This window comes from Cimex lectularius, unplaced genomic scaffold, assembly GCF_000648675.2.
Source record: "Cimex lectularius strain Harlan isolate CLEC.00 unplaced genomic scaffold, Clec_2.1 scaffold1, whole genome shotgun sequence".
In the NCBI taxonomy this organism is placed as follows: domain Eukaryota; kingdom Metazoa; phylum Arthropoda; class Insecta; order Hemiptera; family Cimicidae; genus Cimex; species Cimex lectularius.
Genome location: NW_019392813.1, coordinates 1,924,493 through 1,944,723, shown reverse-complemented (window position 1 = coordinate 1,944,723; position 20,231 = coordinate 1,924,493). Strand labels below are relative to the sequence as shown.

Below are 20,231 nucleotides of genomic sequence, written 5' to 3'. Positions count from 1 at the left end.
GTTAGAGGGTGAATTTGTGCGAGTTCTAGAGTTAATAAGTGAATGAGCATTGGTGAGGAAATGAGTAATTAAGTAGAAGAGTGAATGAGTGAATGTAGATTCTAATGTTAATATTGAACAATTTCAGGTCAGAGTATGAGTGAATAAGTAAAAAAGTGAATGAGTGAGTAAGTAAAATTCGTAAGTTCTGGAGTGAATAAGTGAATGAATACACGTGAATGAAGGGTGAATTAGTTTACTGAATGAGTGCATAAGTAAGAGAGCGAATGATTGAATGTGGTTTCTAGAGTAAGTGAATGAGTATAGTTTAGTGAATGAATGCATAAGTAAAATGGTTAATGAATTAGTATGGCTTCTATGTATGAGTATGTGCATGGGTACATAAGAGGGTGAATGAGTGAGTGTGAGTCCTCAAGTTATTGAGTCAACAGATACAGGTGAGGGAATGTGTGTAAGAGGTTGAATGCATGATTAAATTAATGTGTACGGGTTCTCTAGTAAAAAACTGTGTGAATGAACAAGGCAATAAAATGTTTTATCGTTGAGTGTAGTACTCAAGTGAGTAAGTCAATGAATAAGGAGATGGAATATTGTACAAGACAGGGTGAATGAGTTAGTATTGGTTCTATAGGGAATATGTGAATGTTTGGGTACATAATGAAAGAATGAATAAGTCTGTGAGTGAGCAGGTAATTAGTAAGTGATGTATTGAACTAATGAATTGATAGTGAAAGGGGAAAGTATGCTGAAAGAATGAGCAAGTACGTTTGAGAGATCGCGATGAAAGAGAGAGTGAATTGAAGATTGATCAAGTGCGCAGGTGTTTGCACGAGAGTGATTGATGAGTGTGAATGAGTAGGCGTGAATGTGAATGATTGAGCATGTATCAAATAATGTCAATAAATGAATGAGTTCGCTGTAAAGAACAAATATTAGGAGAGAGAAAAAAGTTTTGTTTGTTTTCCGATAATCTTTGTGTCGAAACTTGTCGGTTTGTCATAAACGGTATTGAAGTAGGCGCGGTCGCCTGTCTCGCGGCCGGGAGTGGGCGTCGTCGAGCCGTTATCTCGAGCGTAATCGAGTCGGCGGTGGTTGATAGTAAATCGAAAAGGCGTTTGTTCCGAGTGGGCCGAGGTCGGAATCGGGAATACGCTGTCAGTGTCGGCTGTCGAGTGTCGAGTGTGAGTGTCGTCGTCCTCCTGGCGAACCGTCACCGTGTCCGGTGTCCCTCTGATTTCTTCCTTTTCCGGCCGCCGTGGGATGCGGCCCGTGAGAAAGCGTTGCGACCGCTTTTAGTGCCGGCCGGACGAATGCCGCCCCTCGGCCGAAAAGGAGGCTGACGACGCGTGAGATGGTATAACAGGAAAGGCCGATCCGGGTCGGGTCTGTGCGCGGTACGTATTTTTAGTCTCGGCCGCCGTCTGAAGCCCCCTTTTGCCGACTCTTCACCCTGTGGCCTCCAATGTTTTATTTATAAGACTTACCACGGCCCTGCAATAATAAACTTTTTATTATTAGGTGTTCAGAGCTATAGGAAACCGATAATGACAGCAGTCATGGCCAATGGGAATTGGGATCCTTGTGAGTACTCAAAAGAATTTTTTTAAATCACTCTATTTTCACACGGACAAATTTATATTTAATTAAGGCTCCATTTACCGTTGCCCACTTCGCACCTGCTTCTGTACATCCCGCCGCGACGGAACATTCGTCTTACAAACATCCATTATTACAAACTACACTTTTCTTTTTTTAAATTAAAATAAATAATTAAAAAAATCCAAAATAACCTCCTACGATAAAAGAAAGACAAAGAAATAAAACCTCAAGCTGAATGTTTTGGCGCTTTTTTCCTTTATCACTAATATTATCAATGAAAGATTATCATACTACAAAATACAATAAATTGTATTATCGTTGAGTGTTGGTACTCGAGTAAGTCGATTAGTACAGGAGAGGGAATGAGTGCATAAGTGGATGAATGAGTTAGTGTTGGTTTTAAAGGGAGTATGTGAATGAATGAGTACTTTTAGATTGGGAATGGGTAGAAGGGAAGGAATAAGCGCATAAGTAAGAGTGTGAATGATAGAGTGAAATATCCAGAGTGAGAAAGTGAATAAAGACAAATAGAAAAAATGTATGCGCAATTAAGCGAGGGAATGAGTGAGAGGATACACAAGTGTGTAAGTCAATGAATAGAGGAGAGGGAATGTTTGCATAAGTGAAGGGGGTTAATGAATTAGTGTGAGTACCGAGTGAATATGCAAATTAGCGAGTACATAAATAAAAGAGTGAATGGGTAAAGGGAAGGAATGAGTGAGTTTGGGTAGTCAAGTGAGTAAGTCAACGAGTAGAGGAGAGGGAATATTTGCATAAGTAAATGGGATGAAGTAGTTAGGGTTGGTTCTATAGGGAGTATGTCAACGTGTGAATAAATAATTAAAGGGGTGAATAGGTAGAAGTGAAAGAATGAGTGCATAAGTAAGTGAATGAATCAATGAGTGTGAGTACTCGAGTGAGTAAGCCAATGAATATTACTGAGGGAACGGATGCATAAATAACAGTGTGAATGAGTGAGTGGAGTTGCAATGAGAAAGTGAATGAGTAAAAGTGAAAAAATGTGGGCATAATTAAGAGGGTGAATGAGTGAGTTTGGGTATTGAAGTGAGCAAGTTAATTACTACAGGTGAGAGAATGAGATCAAAAATAAAATAGTGAAAGGGTAGAGGTGAGGGAATGATAACTAAAAGGGTGAATGAGCGAGCGTGTGTACTTGAAAAGTCAATGAGTAGAGGAGAGGGAAGGTGGGAATAAGTGAATGAGTTAGTTTTGGTTCTAAAGGGAGTATGTGAATGAATGCTGGTGATGGAATGATTACTTAAGTGGGTTCTAAAGTGATATTGAATAAATGTGTGGGTAATTAAGAGGGTGAATGAGTGAGCTTGGGTACTCAAGTATCAAGTCAATGAGTACAAGTGTGATTGAGAAAAAATAAGATGGTGAATGAATGAGTGTGGGTTCTAAGGTGATGTGTACAGGTGTACTCACAGTGAGTGTTGGGTTCAATTTTCAAAATTTTTAAAATTAAAATAACTTTCTTGGTTAACACTATTCTTACCTTTTAGAGAAAATTCTAAATTTTGATAAACCATTCAACATTATTATTGAAAAAAGAGCTAAATGTACAGATAAAAAAAAAAACCTTTTCTGAGCTTTTCTATGACATACAGATGACTGAAAGACGGGAAATGGTAAAGGTAGGGCATAAAAGGTCTTGAAGCTATGAGCACCACGTATTTTTGTCCTCACCACACATCTTTCAAGAAACATGTACATGAAATAAATCACAACATCTCAAGGGTACAACAATTATAATGTTATCAGATATCTAGGCAGTTTTAAAGGTTCTCCAAGCCTACGAGATTAAATTAAAGCTTATCTGGAACTTCCTAAATACCGTAAAAAACTGGGATCTGCAAATAGACTACTGCCTGCAAATCCTAAAAAGGAAACCTTGGAACAACAGGCCCAAATCCCTTTTGTGACAAATATGCTACAGCAAAATACCATTTAAAAAAATGGGACTATTAATAAATGACTAAGTCAATTAAGTCTAGAGAAGATAGAACAGAGCACATAAGGTTATGTAACTAGGAAAGCCATTCTCAAGCAATGTAGACCTCCAGTCATTTCGTATAATTTTTTCACCACAGACCCAGAATTGAAAGTGAAAAGCACAAACCACTTCTGACTGACCAAACCCCTTAGAATAGGTCAAATTACAAAAAATATTTTGTGGTCAGGTTAAGGTTCTTTGCCAATATTGGTCTATTGTACAATCACTATTATTATTTAGAGATTTTCATTAAGCCTAAGGCTTATCAGATTCCAAGTTTGTAAAGGTCTTCCTTGCCTTTTCCTTCCATGAATAAGAATCTACATTTTTTTCTGTTTGGAATCATAAAGTTTCTTCCTTTTGCCTTGCGTCTATTGTGTCCAAACTCTGCTAATGATTTTCCTGGAAGATCTTAATTTCTTTAATTAAGTATAGAATTATCTCAGGAGTATGGCATAGACATGGGGGATCGCGGTAGCCGAATGGTTAAGGCGTCAGATCAATTCCCACCATTGCTCCCGGACTTTTTTCTGGCGCCTAAGGGGACTTGTGATCGCAATTGAAAAAAATTGACACAATGGAAGGTCTGGGGATCTCAGCAACGCGGAATTTGGTCCCAACCTTGTTCACAAATGTGTTTCTTCGACGGAAGAACGTTACCATACCTGGGGCTCAAATTCACACGCCTGATGCGAGCTCCCGAAAATGGAGCCAGGAAGGAAGTACAATAAACTGAATACTACAGCTGCAGTGCTCACAGGGAACTCCTCCAGTTCCCGGTATCCATTAAAAAAAGCACAGACATTGCTCAAGAATTGTCATCTAGCTATTGCAGAGCAGTAAAATATTTTATTAAGTTTTTCTCTCCAGACATAACAAGTTCGTTGCAGGTGACCTGCATGTTATAGGAAATGTTCGCTGTACGACAGGATGAAAATTGAAAAATCAGGTCGTGCTGAACATTGATCATCTGTCCCATTTTTTAAAGGTGGTTTTTATTGTAGCATGCCCTGTTGTTTAATTAATTTCTGTTAGGATTTTCTCGTTTTTCCTGTTAGGTTGATTTCAATTTTACAATATTATAGTTTATTTTTAATCTGTCTATATACCTAGAGACAGAGGATTTGGGCTGAGGCTCCATTTTTGGGCTAGGATGTCTGATGCCCCATCCATTTGTGATCTTTGTTTTTATTTTGGATTTATCCATTGCAAACACAACAAACATACAGTGGAAAAAGATATCAGGTGGTGTAATTTTTATTGGTTACTATTTAATTATTTAACTTTATTTGTGTCCCATGGGTGGGCTCAAATCCATGGTTTTTGGATCAATACTCTGATGCTCTGTCGTCAAAAGAAATTCAAAACAACCTTGGACATACTGTTTTATGGTTTTTTTTGTTATTAATTTAATGTTAATATTAGATTCACTAGTTTTCATGGTCCGCTTGACCAATTCTCTTGACTAAAAACCTTAATTAATTTGAATGTTAATATTAGAGATTTTTTTTTTCACTGTGAGGATAATTGTTCTGGCTTTTGAAGCCAAACAACATACATAATTGGATACAAAAAGCTTGTTAATTTTCAGCTGTCGTGATAAAAGCCCAGTCATTTTTATTCTCTTATGTTTAGAAAATTTATTACCATTTTGATTATTTTAAACTATTACAAGCATTATATTTTTGTTGTTCTGGGTGAATTATACCTGATCTGTCATGTAATCATTAAAATGTTCAGTGGCTGATTCATTCAAACTGAACTGATGAAACGCAACCATGATGTGCCATCGTCAAGTTGTAGTCCTCCTTAAAAGTAAATTTGGTAACTCATTGATTTCACATTTAGCAATTATTGGCTATCTCATAAACACATTTGGTTTGTTTTTCAACTTGTAGATAGATGATAGAACAGTATCTCCATCACCAAATGTATTTTTGCTGCATAATATTTAATTATTTATTATTATTATTGCTCTTTTATTGCCTTATGATTTCAAAAAAACATAAGAACAATTCAGTTGGTTTTATTACCTTATTTTAGAAATAAAAACCTTTTATTTTTAATAGAAGTTTTAGAGGCTTTTTTCTCCCAATAAATTTGATCAGTTTTGTAGATTTTGTTTGTACTGTATGCTAATGTTTTCATTAAATAACAATTACAGCTTGAATTTGCTTTAGAAAACTTAAGATTTCAAATTCATTGAATTTGTTTTTGGAAATTGTTTAATATATAAAACTCAATAGGTAAATATTGGCATATTAATAATTTATTATTGTAAATTTATTTTGTAGCTCTGTCAGGCTTGTTGGCCTCGTTGGAAGAATCTCGCCGCCATTTGCCAAGTTCGGAGGAAGAGTTTGGATTTCTGAGCGAGTTGCTGCAGTCCAAAGAGCTCCACGCTCTGGTTAAAGTCCACAATAAAATTGTGGAAAACGGCCGGGACGACAAGTTGAATCCGGTCCTTTCCAGCTGTATGCAGGTCGCTATCGAGGTCGTCGAACTGCTTTTACCCCTGACAGAGAAGAGCAAAACTTGCAAAGAGCTGTTCACACTTCTGCAAAAACCCCATTTACAGGTACTTTAGTGTAAAATAACAAAATTGGGCTGTCCGGGTTGTTTTATCGATTAATAATTTTTGCCTTTGACAGGGTTTAATGTGCGCCCACGATGCGGTAGCACAAAAAGATTACTATCCCCGCCTTCCAGAAATCCCCCCAGATGTCGAAGATGATGAGGAGACAATCAAAATTGTACAACTCGTTAAAAGCAATGAACCATTGGTGAGAATTACTTAATTTTTTTAACCATTTATAAAGGGTTACAAAAAAATTCAATTTTCAAAAGATAAAAAAAAAATTTAAAAGATATTTTGTATCTCATATATTGTATATTTCATTGAGATCAGATTGCATGACTAGAAAAAGTAAAGAAAAAAGAAAAGAAGAAGCACCGTTTAGTCTAGAAACAGTAGAAAAAATTGTAAAAAAAAGGATTAGAGTTAACATTAATAATTTTCTCTGCATTGCTTACATTAGAGTGGGGCGCAGAGCACTGAGCCAATTGTGGTAAGTCATGAGTTAGTTTACCGTCACACCATTATGCCATATATCAGTAGTGATTGAGCCACCTAGTCAACCACTCTTGCATGTGACCTTTATTTAGAAGTTCAAGCACAAGGGAGTTCATCAAATACAGACTAGCTTATAAAATACACACTTCCTTACCCAATTGGTTTTATATAAAAAAAAAATCAAAATTTTGCATGAATTATTTTTATAAATAATTATTATAATTGGTATAATAGGATTTAGCATCAAATCAAAATACCAATTTATTAAACAATACTTCTTGTTTAATAAGAGATAAATTTTAATTTAGAGAATTTTATAAAATAAAAGATATTATTGGACTTTAATTCGATTAAGATCCTAGTTGTAAAATCAGAGAATCCCAATTGGTGTCCGATTGTATCCCAAGCCCTCTGTTTAGCAGGTGTTTCGTTGTTTCCAATATTGAAATAAAGGCAGATCTAACAATGAACTTTTTTGTATTGCTTACAATTCTTTGGTGCGCAGAGCGCTGAGCCGATCGTGGTAAGTTATAATATAAAATGTCGTTCAGTGTTTTAACAATTTATTTTCGGATGCACAAAAAGGGTGTACCAATTAAGGTTTTAAAATATTTAAAAATTTCTTCTGATAAAATTGTAATAAGTATAATAATTTTTGGTTTTAATTATCCTTGCCAATTTTTTTTTTTCATTCTGCAATATTATTGATGGGACTGTTTTAAACAATATTATAACCACTGAATGCGGAACTTGAAACGTTGTTTTCTTTGGGGTGAAAATTTTTAAAAATTATTTTGTTCATTAATGTCCTTAATAATAATAATTAGAAAACAAGGGAAAATATTTTTCAAATTTTATCTTGCTTCAGCAACGCCCAAGTTTTTCAAACCGCACAGCACCTACTTTCCAATTTTCATAAAAAATGTTTTTTTTTTTTTTTAATTTGTTATATTTTGCTTTTCTAATTTTTCTTTTATAACGGACAATTTGTTTTTTTTTACTATTATTTGTAGTAGTAAGGTTGAAATTTCATTAAAAAAATAAATAAATAATAAAATAATAATGGAAGAATAAAAGGATAATGATGAGAGCCCTATACTCATGCTCAGACTGTTGCCAGTCTGACTCCACTGTCTTGGCCACCCATGCCTATTGGAAATGTTTAAATTATGGAACAGAAATTCGAAATTCTACTTAAAGAACAGGAATAAATTTTATAATTTAATTTTTTTTGTGTACATTTGGCTTTCCAAATTAAGTATTTTTAAAGATAAATTGAACCTTTGGATGGCAATAGGATTGATTAGTTTATGAGTGAATGTTTGGAGTCATAGCTATCTAAGATAGATGGTTTAAATATTAGGACGTGAAATGACCGTAGCCGTTAAAACGCCCTTAAAAATTAATAATAATAATGGGGTGTCGGTGGCCGCAACAGTTTAGGTGTTGACCTGGCACTCAATACTCAAAAGTAAAGGTCCTCGGCTTGAATCCAGCCATTGGAACCTGACATATAAATGAGCTTCTTTCAAAAATACTAACGCCTTGAGGGTTGATATGACCCTTGCTGTTGCAAACCATCATTAAAAAAAATCAATAAATATATTTGAAACATTTTCATAAAAAATACTAGTAATTACCTTACATAAAAGGTTAATTAATTGAAACTACTAATTACAATAATATTTATTTAGAAAATGTGAGATGTGGTCTGGTGTGATGTAGGTTTCAGAAAAACATTTTCTTTATCATGCCAACGTTTCGATCTTTATTGAGATCATCTTCAGGGCCTGGGATTTACAAACATTATTTACATATAACAATTACATTTTGGATGTGGAAAAGTGGATTTATACAATGCAAAATATATTTTTTATATATTCAATCAAAGTATTTCTACTCACTCAAAGTGTTTGTTCTGTGTAATTGTGCCATTCTTGTGTGTCGTGTCGAGAGTACCAGTGAGATTTTGCTGTTTTGTGTTTATATACGTTGGATTTTGAAGGGGTGGGGAAGGATGTCGGTATAGAAAAGACATTTTTGTATAAGGCTCAATAAAGATCGAAACGTTCGAACGATAAAGAAAATGTTTTTCTGAAACCTACATCACACCAGACCGCATCTCACGATTTCTAAACAAATATTGATTAACGGTCACTAATCATCACACAAATTACAATAAAATTGATCATCATTTACAAACCTTGATTGATAATCGTTTATAAACTAAATTATGCGAATTATTTACAAACTACACTATTTACATAAAAAATGATTTACTTATTAAAAATTATTTACATAAAAAAAGTACAAAAAATGATTCATGTTGGATGATGTTCTTGGAAGCACTGAAGACAGTCCAATTTTTCCGCCCCCAGCAACTTGGTCGGTAGATGATCGTCCTTACTTTTTACCATGTTCTTCAGCTAAAATAATTTTAACAGTGCATCCAACAATTCTGTACTTCTATATAAAGACGAAATAATCAAATTTTACTGTAAAAAAAAGCAAAAGAGTGAGAGAAAAAAATCAAAAATTTTCATTTGACAAAGGGGCTATCCTTGCTCGCTATCCAGGAACGGTGCACGTTTAAAAGATGGTTTCACACTAAATATAAAAACTGCTTCAAAGTGTAATGCAAAGTTGGTGAACGATAATAGCCAATAGAAAATGATCTGGCCAAAAAGTGACCTCTTAAACTGTCGTCTTGTTAAGGCATCATCACAGGTCAAATCTTTATTTGTAACTTACATATTATGTTACACGCATCTTTTTTCATAAATAAAACTATGATATATTAAAAATTCATATTCTGAAAACTTTTTATATATGATGGGTCAGCAGTGTGATATGTTGAGTCATGATGTATATATATATATTTTTTTTAAAGCGTACGGTATTGATTTTATTGTTAACTTCAGGAATTTATACAGTTAAGCAAAGATGTGAACAATGTATTGGAATGACTCGTTCACATTCGTAAGTCGTCGGTCCAAACACATTCTTGCTTAATCAAGTTACTTGATGGTGTATAATAACGTCACTTTTTCTTTATACAGATTAAGTTTAATTAAATGAAAAAGTTTTAAAGTTTTTTGTTCGAAGGCAGATTAATTTAAACATATTATTTTAGTTAATGAACTGTCTCTTTGATTCTCATTAAGTAAATAAAACATTTTCAACATAAAATTGTTATAATTTTTGTCGCTTTAGCATTTCATGTATCATTTTTTATATTGAGAAAGATTGTGAAATCTCATCAATTAGGATAGAGAGGCAACATCAGTTCCCAAAACTGTTATTGATTTATCTGCTGGCTTTGGCCTGGTTTCACTTGAGTGATGAATATTATTGACAACATGTTTTATTGCTTGCCCATCTGGTTCCAAATTGCTGTAATAAATTCAAACTGTTGTTTTATAGACAAAAAAGAAAGTGGTTTCTTGAAAAGATAAATTTAAAAAAAAAATACAGTATTAATCAAGCTTCAGGCATTTAAATTAAATTTTATTTCATGAACCAATTCATTTGGAATAACAATTTGCTTAGGCTTTTACATGAAGCTATTGTAACAAGAGGTTACAGATTTAGAGTAGTTTTATTTTACATTTACATTAAGACGTACTCATTATTTTAGGGTGCTACAATTAAAAGTGATGAGGAAACAGGGAAAATTGTTATTGCGCGTGTAATGCATGGTGGTGCTGCAGACAGATCTGGCCTTATTCATGTCGGTGATGAAGTAGTAGAAGTCAATAACATCAACGTCGAAGGGAAGACGCCAAATGACGTCCTTGCCATACTGGTAACATCACTAATTTTGTAGCAAATAAAACTTTTTTTTTAAATAATAAAAATTGTACAGCAAGCCTCGGAGGGAACGATAACATTCAAACTGGTCCCGGCAGATGGCAGAGGCGGCTGTAGAGAAAGCAAGGTGAGAGTCAGGGCGCATTTTGACTACATAGCGTCTTCCGATCCGTTCATACCTTGCAAAGAGGCAGGGCTCGATTTTCTGAAAGGCGATATTCTGCACATAGTGAGCCAGGACGACGGCTACTGGTTTGTAAAAAAAAAAATAAATAAAATAAAAAAGCTTGAAATATCAATTTAATTCGATGCTTAAACAGGTGGCAGGCAAGGAAAGAAGGAGATCGGAATATGCGAGCGGGTTTGATTCCCAGCCGGGCTCTTCAAGAAAGGAGAATCATACACGAAAGACAAACGGAAGAAAAATTGGAGAATGACGGTAATTTTTTTTACAAGCTTATCACTCAGTCATTTCAATCCATGCATGCTCAAACATTTATTTATATTTTCATCAGCACAATCATTACATACTTAACAAGCATTTGTTAATAATGCTTTTACTTTAAAGCTTCGAAGAAAAAAAATCTATAAAATAGAATGATCAGCACATTTCACCCTTCGTTATCATTCTTTACATTGTACATTGATTCTTGACATCTTTTTTTATTCCTCGCCTCATTTTTACATCATAAAATTTTATAAATCCATGGTTCTAATTATTGTGTTCTTTTATTAATATTAATGATGGTTTATCAGGTATTAAATGTAAATTTGATTTTATTTAACACTCGCCCTGCCGTTCCCTATCTTTTAAGACTCAGAAATGATTTTTTTTTTTTTAGTGTCATCTATTTTTTTAAAATCTACCTTCTAGTGAATTCCTCTATTAGTTCTTTCTTGAAAGTAATTTTATTTGAAAATTTAAAGAAATGTATTGTTATTACTTATTTTGTAGATAAAAAGATGCCTGGGTTTATATAGGCCTGCTAACCACAGCCTATATTGTATTTTTGTAAAGTACAAATTTTTTTTGTTGGTCTTTTTCAAGTATAGTAAGTGTTTAACCCTCTGTTAGGAGCAACTCTGGGACACCTCAGTTTGAGGGCTGGTTTGAAAATGGCCAATTTTAGCTACCAATATTATTTTTAACAGCCCAAAATTAATCACTTATCTTTATAAGGATACATACTAAATAGAATCGAAATATTGTGCAAAAAAATATGCTTATTCATTAGAAAATCATTTATATTTATTTTAAGAAATGGAACAGAAAGTAATAAACTTTTGAAACGGCACAGCATAAGTCCAAAACTAACTAAAAAAATGACAAGATATATATTGTAAAGCACTTTATTAAATGTATTGGCTAAAAGTAAGGCAGTATTATATTTTAAGCAATAAAAAAATAATAATCATCAAATCAAAATATAACAAAATGGAGCACAACGAGCCTAAGAAAACAAACGGTGCTTATTACTCTCCGCAATGTCAGAGAAACATGGGGGGGGGTCAACGTGACATCTAGAGACAGCAAGGTACTTGAAAGGACGGGATCTGACAACGCACGGGTAAGAAGTGGTAACAAACATTCACATATCAGAGGCATCAGAAGACTACTCGCACCCTAATCTCTTTTTGTCTATTAAATAATGTAGATAAAATATTAGAGTACACATGAATATTATTATTTACGTTACCTATGTACATACCAAATAAATAAATATTAAAAAAAAACAAAAAAACAGTGCGAGTGTTAAATAAAATTTAAAAACTACCCAAATATGGCAGCATTGATGTAATTAAAAAAAAAAAGAATTACCTGAGTTAAAAATAAAAATAAATAGTATAATGAAAAATAATGTTCAATTAAAAATATTACCTTTCTTACAAGATATTATATCATTTAGTTGCACAAATGGTTGTATATTCTCTTCTTTTGGGTTGTTTATGAAAATTCTTTCTTTAGGCTATGCTCTGATTACTCAGTGTTTATTGTCTTATCTGCCTTTTCTACTTCTACAAATAGTCTACTCAATATTCGAGATATCGATTTTTAAAGCTGTAAGTTGGTTGTTAAAATTCTTGAATTTGTAAACTAAGAGTTTTGAGTAAGTATATAGAATAAAATTGACATGATGTTAACAATTACATTTATGATCAAATTTCAGTAAAAGCTAACAAAAATAAACAGCTTGTAAGTTGTTTGTTTTGTAACTTTAAAACTAACCAAAAAAAATTTCCTTTTTACAATAAAAATATAATTAAAAAAATAAACATTAATTCTTTCGCCATCCAGAAATAATTATAAATTAAAATTTAATTTTTTTATCTAATTAACGAACAAAAAAAGATTCCTTCTTGTGAATAGGTATTTTTCTTTATCGCTCACCGTCGATAAATCCGTGTTTTTATTTTTTGAGAGAAGTTTTTTGATACTGTGTTCGTTGTAGGACTCTGTTCAGCCTAGGACTGTGTTCAGCATAGGACTGCCCTCCTCTTCTTCTTCTTTGTTGATCTTTTAGGTCCTGTACGGCTTGACAATGATGTTACGCACAAAGCATTCAGCTTAAACTAGCAAAATTAATATTTTCCTATGATCTGATTAAACTGGTCTGAATTTGTATGTTGTCAGTAGAGTTCAGCAAGAATATTGACATGAATTTCATCTTAAGCTAGATGAGAGAGTCACTTATATTACTATTAAAAAGAAGGAAATTGTCTAGGTTTATTCTCGTTTGTTTTACTGTGTCCATTTTTAAATAAAAGAGATAATACTTTTGGACGAAGATGGTTTAACGTTGTTGCACTAAATGTGCACTAAACAAGTCTTAAGCTTAAAGCATGTATCTACACAATTTAGGTTGTAAAAGTGTCTTGCTTTTGTTAATTTGGATTGCGGAGTTGTGCTGTAGTCCACCATTCTCAAAGTGGAAGCAATCCCAATCTATCTGATTCTGGTGTTGGCGCATGTCAAAACACCGAATACTTTCCTCAAAGTGCATGTGACTGTTTCAGGCCTGAATCTTCTTGTGCATGTTAATGACTAAGAAGGATTTTAATTGTATTGTAGGCCCTCTGTTTCTGTAAGTAGTATCATCATTCCCGAAGGGAGAATCCGAGGGGATTAGGTTGAGCTAATATTGTCTTTTCTGGTTTTGCAGAGTTGTTGCCAGGTTCTTGCGCTAAAGTCAAGTGTTATGCTGCTGTCCCAGAATCAAGGCTCCTTTCCCCGTGTTCCCCCTCCCAATGTGCCGCACCTAAAATTAAAAAGATTCTGTATGACACAGCAGAAGCTGATGACTTCGCTCGGGAGGAGTTGGCAACGTATGAAGAAGTGGCGAAACTCTACCCCAGACCGGGCCTCTACCGGCCCCTCGCTCTAGTCGGCCCTCCTGGTGTTGGCAGGAACGAGCTTAAGCGCAGGCTCATCGCCACCGATCCTAATAAATACCGTTCACCCATTCCATGTATGAATTTGCGTTAAAAAAAAAAGAAAAAAAAGGAAATTGATCAAATATGACAAATATTACAGTCACTTCAAGAACGATGAGACCCGGTGAAGTAGACGGCAAAGATTACTACTTTGTAAGTCGCGAAACAATGGAGGAGGATGTCGAAGCCGGCAAGTTTATCGAGTACGGCGAATACAAAGGTAATTTGTATGGTACATCGATGGAAAGCGTACTTTCTCTCATCAACGCCGGATATGTGTGCATATTAAGCCCGCATTACCAGGTATGTTGACCCAATTACATTTGCCTTTAATTATAACAAGAAATTGAAAATATAATGAGAAAATAACTATTCACTAATCGAATACAGTGGGGGCTGCAGTAGCTGAGTGTTTAAGGCTCATCTCTCGACTAGTCATGCTTTCATTAATCACTGTCGCCCCTGGACCTTTTTTTTCTTACATACATGGGAGCAGTGGCCACAAGGTTGACACAGTACTCATCAATGGAAGGTTTGGGGCGGAATTGGATCTCAGCGACCCTGAATTAGGTCCCGACCTCGTGACTTCGATCCACTCGGACACTAACTTCCCATCTCAACCCCAGCTTTTGAATTTTCCCTCCTTTTTGCCATTTTTCAATTTGAATCCCGCTTGTGACCCTGACTTTTAATCTCAACCAAAGCCTTAATTAATTGAAAAGAATTTATTTGGTCAAGCGGACCATGAAACCTAATAGGCAAAATGAAGTATACTTCACTAAAGCTCTCCATGGCCATTTCATTCGTCGTGGAGAATCAAATAGATTACACGACATTTGAAAAATGGCAAAAAGGAGGGAAAATTCGAAAGGTGGGTCGAGATGGGAAGTTGGTGTCCGAGTGGATCGAAGTCACGATAGCTCAAATGGTAGAGCAGTGGCGTATTTAGCTGAAGGTCGTGGGTTCGAATCCCGTTTGTGACACTGACTTTTTTATCTCAACCAAAACTTTAATTAATTGAAACAAAATGTATTAACCATCTTCCTTCTGTTATTCTGTATTCCATTCTTTCCATTCTGCCTATAAAAATATTAAGAACGATTAAATCTAATGAGGATTGCCGACTGCTTCAATCTGACTTAAGTTCACTTCATCTATTATCCCTTGAAAACAATTTAAAATTAATTGTTCAAAAATGCTACAAAATGAGTTTCTATAGCTCCGAAAAAAAACCCGAACACCTGGGTTTTGCACGAAAAAATGGACTTTGGAAATGTATATTTTCTAAGCCCTTTAAGTTACAGACCTGCGCTAAGTGTCATTTTTTAGAAAATTTTACACAACATGATGGCTTTTTAAAATTTAAACATTTAAGTATATTAAATGTTTACCTCATCACAGAAATTCAAATTTTCCTTTCCATTTCGCAGGTGTTTGTTAGCCATTTGGCTTCGAATAACGTATTGAAACAATAGGTTTATGTACAGTAAAATCGGGAGAGAGTGATCGGTTGTTTCCATGAGCAAGTTTTTTGCCCAAAAATCGCGAATGACTCGAAAACGGTTGAGAAATCGGGCAAAGTGGAAAGTGACAAATTGAAAGCTTTATAAAATTTCCTATCGATTCTTAATGAGCGCCGGTCCAGGATGATTTCCTGGCTCCGCAGCTCGATTTGAAATTTTTGTAAAAAGTGCAAAAATTAACATATTCTCAATTCACTAATTTTCGTGGTCCGCTTGACCAATTAATATCTTTCAATTAATTAAGGTTTTTATTTGAGATAAAAAAATTCTGTCGCCAAGAATCAAATAGATTACACGACATTTGAAAAATGGCAAAAAGGAGGGAAAATTCAAAAGGTGCGGTTGAGATGGGAAGTTGGTGCCCGAGTGGATCAAAGTCATGATAGCTCAAGTGGTAGAGCAGCGGCGTATTTAGCCGAAGGTCGTGGGTTCGAATCCTGCTTGTGACACTGACTTTTTTATCTCAACCAAAACCTTAATTAATTGAAAATAAGCTGTAAAGCTGTCGGGTTCAGGGTAAACTCCTCAAGTTCCTGGTATCAATGATAAAAAATAAAATAAAAAAGTAAATAAAGAAATAAAATATAGTTGATTCTGTTTATAATGATGTTGAAGCTATGCATATATTTATATCATTATAAGCAGTCATCACTATACCTGGAATAGAATCAAGAAACATTTAAATACACTTCCTTAACAAAAATAAAGGTCTGACGACAGCTTTGTAAATAATTTCTGCTTTGTCTTACGTTCTCTTTCATTTTGTAAACTTTAGTTATGCTATTATGTTTCTATGTCACTTTTTATATTTTTTTAGTATTGAACTGCTCAATTTTGCCAGTTTATATTTATAAATTTTTTTCTTCTAATAATTCATGTGTCTTTCTCCTGCAGACAGTAGCATGTAATACTTTATTTTTAAATGTGTGATGTTTAGTGACAGTTAATTAATAATTATTTGGGTTAAAAACAATTTCTAAACCTATGTCACACCAGACCGCATCTCATGATCTCCAAATAATCATTTGTTTTTAAAGAACAAACTCAAATTGGTTGGATCTAAAGCTTCTCTATATATTAAAATAATCCTAAAATAGTGTAAATAGGCAATAAGTTACAAAATAGTGTTATCTAATGCAAGTAAAAATAGATGATAAAAAAAGAATGATAAAGATAGGTTATGGTAAAAGTAAACAAAGTTATTTTTTAAATTTTAATAATAAAACCAATAAATAAAATTATGTATTAGTTTTAAATTAAAAATTAATGAAAGAATTCAAACAACAATGAAAGAGCTCTACAAGACATTAAGGAAAAAGAAAGAAAAACGATGTTAGATTAAGCATACAAAGAATATATATAGGCTAAAAGTTCACTGATGAAGTTGGGGGTCCATGTGTAGAATTTCATCGCCGTAGAAACGGTCCTTTTTTATTTCATGTTTTCAGTCACATCTCAACTGCCAACCGTCAATCATGCAGTCCGTTGTGTATTGAGACGTAGAAAACTACTGATTGTAGTGTATTGTTGAACTGAACTTAAACTATCGGATTCACAATACAAAACAATTTATATATAAAAATATTACTGCCTGAAACATCTAATTAAAAAAAAGAGCGTGTGTTGTCTTCTTGGCAGTTGAGACATGACTGATAGTCACTCGACAAAAAGAAGGGCCGTTTCTATGTCAATGAAAAACACAAAACAAATTGCCGTGGCAACGGCGACCTGTAAACCTTTGTGCTCATAGCAACCAAAAGCATAAACATTTGGTTCTCATAGCAATGAGATTCAACTTGTCATCGTTGCCCTCTTATGGCTTTCCTTCCTACCGGTGATCCACACCTCCGCTGTATTTCCTCTATTTTCTCATTTTTTAATTTTTGTACAAAACTAACCCTCAAATATGATCGACTTCGGTTCTGACTTGGCTGTTTGACATGGACTTCCTCTTCTCCCTGTAGGGTTACACGATACTTTCCAATGCTTGGGGGGGGGGAGACTTAGCATTTATTTTAACAAACAACTTCCATTTAATGCATCTAAGATTTTTTTCTATGTGTAGTCCCTTCTAAATGCGGACAAAATCTGCTTATGGGAAGTTTGACTGTTTATTGTAAGATATTTTTAGTTCAACCTTTCAATCATTCTGATCTGTCAGTCACATTTTCATGTCTAGGCAGACCAAAATCATAAGAAAAGTCTATTAGAATATAATAAAAAATTTCTTTTTTTTTTTAGGCATTAAAAATGATACGTACAGCACAAATAAAGCCTTATATTATTTATGTAAAACCACCTTTGTTCGATACGCTCAAGGAAACTCGTACTGCCTCATACGCTAGATCGACTTTTGATGAAAATAATTCGAGAGCGTTTACTGTAAGTCAATACAGAAAATTTCTTACGTGTGAAATATTAAATTTAAATCTTCTTCTAGGATGAGGAATTGGCAGCGATGATCCACAGGGGTGAAAGAATAGAATTTATGTTCTCTCATTTGTTCGACGACATTATCGTTAATTCTGACCTTTCAGCCGCTTTCGAGACTTTAATTAGAATAGCTATTGCTGTGGAGACGGAGCCGCAATGGGTTCCAGCGTCGTGGGTTCAGTGACTGCATTTCTCGGTTTGTACTCGATAACCAGATGTTACTTTTTAATCAAGTTGTTTTTTCAGAGTGCTGGTAGGTTTTGAAAAAAAAATCAACTTTTGAAAAAATTCTTTGAACAAAATAAGTTTAGAGGAAAGTCTCACGTACAAGAAAGTTAGAATTTTGCTTTGAATAGTTTCCATAATGCTCTCTGAAATATTGATCACTTATGCTTAAGTAACGTTTTCTTTTTATTTATTTAATCTATTTTGCTTCAATTGGGCTTTCATTAAGTTCTCTTTTGAATTTTTTTTTTAAATCTTCAAAATAATGCATGCTCTTTAAATAAATCAAAGATCTCTCCATAATTTTAGTCATGTTACTGCTATCGTCTGTTTATTGATTTTTAAGCTCTCTTATTACCTTTAGTAAAGTTTTTTTGCTGACAATTAGTCAACTAATTGAAGTCAAAAGCTTTTTTTTTGTTATTTCATCAGCTTTAACCTACTAATACATATTTGACAATTCTAAACTTGAATTGTAGTGTTTATTAGGAACCAAATATGCCTCCTAACAGTATTTTGATATTATATTAAGAATAATAAACGAAGATGCTATATATTATGTAAATAGCAAGTTAAAGGAGAATTCAGCAATCTATATTTTTTGTATTTGGTTGTACAAATGTATGATTTTTAAAGAAGGTTCGGACATTTTAAGCGAATGGAATGTCTCACAAAGATTTTGTTATTTGATTTATGAAAATAGTTTCGTTTGGACACTATTATTATTATTTTTTTATTTATAAATTTGGAGCGATTTTTTTCTTCTTCCAAGGAATGTTTTTTAAAGTTTATTTGTTAATGTTAAAACGTTTATTTTAGTATTTGTTAAGATTTATTATAATTTCTTAAACTTAGCTTTTTGAACAAAGTATTTAATTAAAAAAAGAGATAATAAATTAATTCTTTGTTGTCAAAAACCTTTAGCAGTTGAATCGGCTTGGCTTTAAATAATAAAATAATAATTGTTTAATTTGCAATCAGTTGTAAAAAAAAATTGAATCGTGATACTGAATGCTATTGTGCCTTATATAATAAATGTGGTTATTTGGGAAATTTGAATGAGTTGGATATATTTTAACCTGCTCAAGCTTTGCCTGTATGACAAGTAACATTCAGGACAAAACACAGAGGAGTTTAAATATTTTTTACCACGGATATCGCTTCAAGTTTATAAATAATCACGGATCAGTTTATATTTTCAAATTGAAAATTAATCGATGTTTTTGTGTTTTATTCACTCACACTTGTTAAAATAAGAAATATGAAAAAATTCACACACGGATATATTCAAGACAGTATTTTTTAATATTTTCTAGTGGATGAAATACGTTCTTTTTCAAAATATTGATCCAATACGAAATGTACAAACCTATTAAGATATTTAATCAATTCTTTCCCATGTTGTCTTTTGATTATTGAATTTTTTTATAACGTGTAAGGGTGCAAAATTGGTACACAAACAACCCTGGTGGGGACCTTCTTCCCCGGGAGATAAGAAAAGCGGGGAGAAGGGCATTGTGTGACTGGACACGAGCGAGTCGACAACGGTGAGTCAAATCCTTTATTTCTCTATAAATTCCTGAATCCTTGTTCCTTCAGGGAGTGTGCCCACTCCTTCTTTTAATTAAGCGTGATTGTAAATAGTATTTTTTTTAAATTGATTAAGGTTGAAATTGTGTTTTTTTTTCGTACGAGGAATTTTTTATTTTTTTGTTAACAAGACTTTTTTTAGTTTGTTTCACACGGCATTTTTTGTAAATATGACTTTTTATCAGATTTCAAAAGGTCAAATTATACATTTTTATTTTATGTGTGTGGTTAAATATTTCCTTTTTCCCCGCTCTTGTTTTCCTTTTTGGAAAAAACTTAGAATTGTTCAGTCGAGGACCGTCGGTCCATTGAGACGACTAACAATATAATTTTTTTTTCTGATTATTTTTTAAAGTAAGATATGTTCAATCTAGATACTTCGTTACGTGTATTTAAACTTTCGGATATAGGTTCGGATTGATTACAATCTGGTCAGATGGTTGATCCGTTACAATTAACCTTTCTCTTGGTGCATTCGCTGTATTCTGAATATAAGAAGTAGGATCAGTGTGAGTCCTTATGTTTTGCT

General features: G+C 33.6%; 1 protein-coding gene across 8 annotated transcripts; it reads left to right on the top strand.

Annotated features, from left to right (window-relative positions):
- Window positions 1-1,121: 1,121 nt before the first annotated feature.
- Window positions 1,122-19,803, top strand: LOC106674066 (MAGUK p55 subfamily member 7). 8 transcript variants are annotated; one of them, XM_024228318.1, is made up of 14 exons: window positions 1,122-1,394; window positions 1,519-1,581; window positions 5,911-6,194; window positions 6,268-6,399; window positions 6,655-6,684; window positions 7,195-7,212; window positions 10,327-10,494; window positions 10,555-10,751; window positions 10,820-10,938; window positions 13,661-13,966; window positions 14,032-14,234; window positions 17,696-17,836; window positions 17,895-18,083; window positions 19,552-19,803. In XM_024228318.1, the coding sequence occupies exons 2-13, from the start codon at window positions 1,545-1,547 to the stop codon at window positions 18,069-18,071; spliced, it is 1,812 nt and encodes a 603-aa protein (XP_024084086.1). In that variant the 5' UTR covers window positions 1,122-1,394; window positions 1,519-1,544; the 3' UTR covers window positions 18,072-18,083; window positions 19,552-19,803. The 8 variants fall into 8 exon arrangements, with proteins under 8 accessions (XP_024084086.1, XP_024084085.1, XP_014262002.1 ...); XM_024228317.1 differs by lacking the exon at window positions 19,552-19,803 and having other exon boundaries at window positions 17,895-18,420; XM_024228321.1 differs by lacking the exon at window positions 19,552-19,803 and having other exon boundaries at window positions 1,123-1,394; window positions 13,790-13,966; window positions 17,895-18,420.
- The last annotated feature ends 428 nt before the right edge of the window (window positions 19,804-20,231 follow it).

Excerpts from the sequence above, each read along its gene's own strand:
- LOC106674066 (XM_024228318.1), top strand. The coding sequence starts at position 1,545 with ATGACAGCAGTCATGGCCAATGGGAATTGGGATCCTT. Across the intron at positions 6,400-6,654 it reads TTAAAAGCAATGAACCATTG|AGTGGGGCGCAGAGCACTGA; the intron begins GTGAGAATTACT and ends TGCTTACATTAG. Across the intron at positions 14,235-17,695 it reads TATTAAGCCCGCATTACCAG|GCATTAAAAATGATACGTAC; the intron begins GTATGTTGACCC and ends TTTTTTTTTTAG.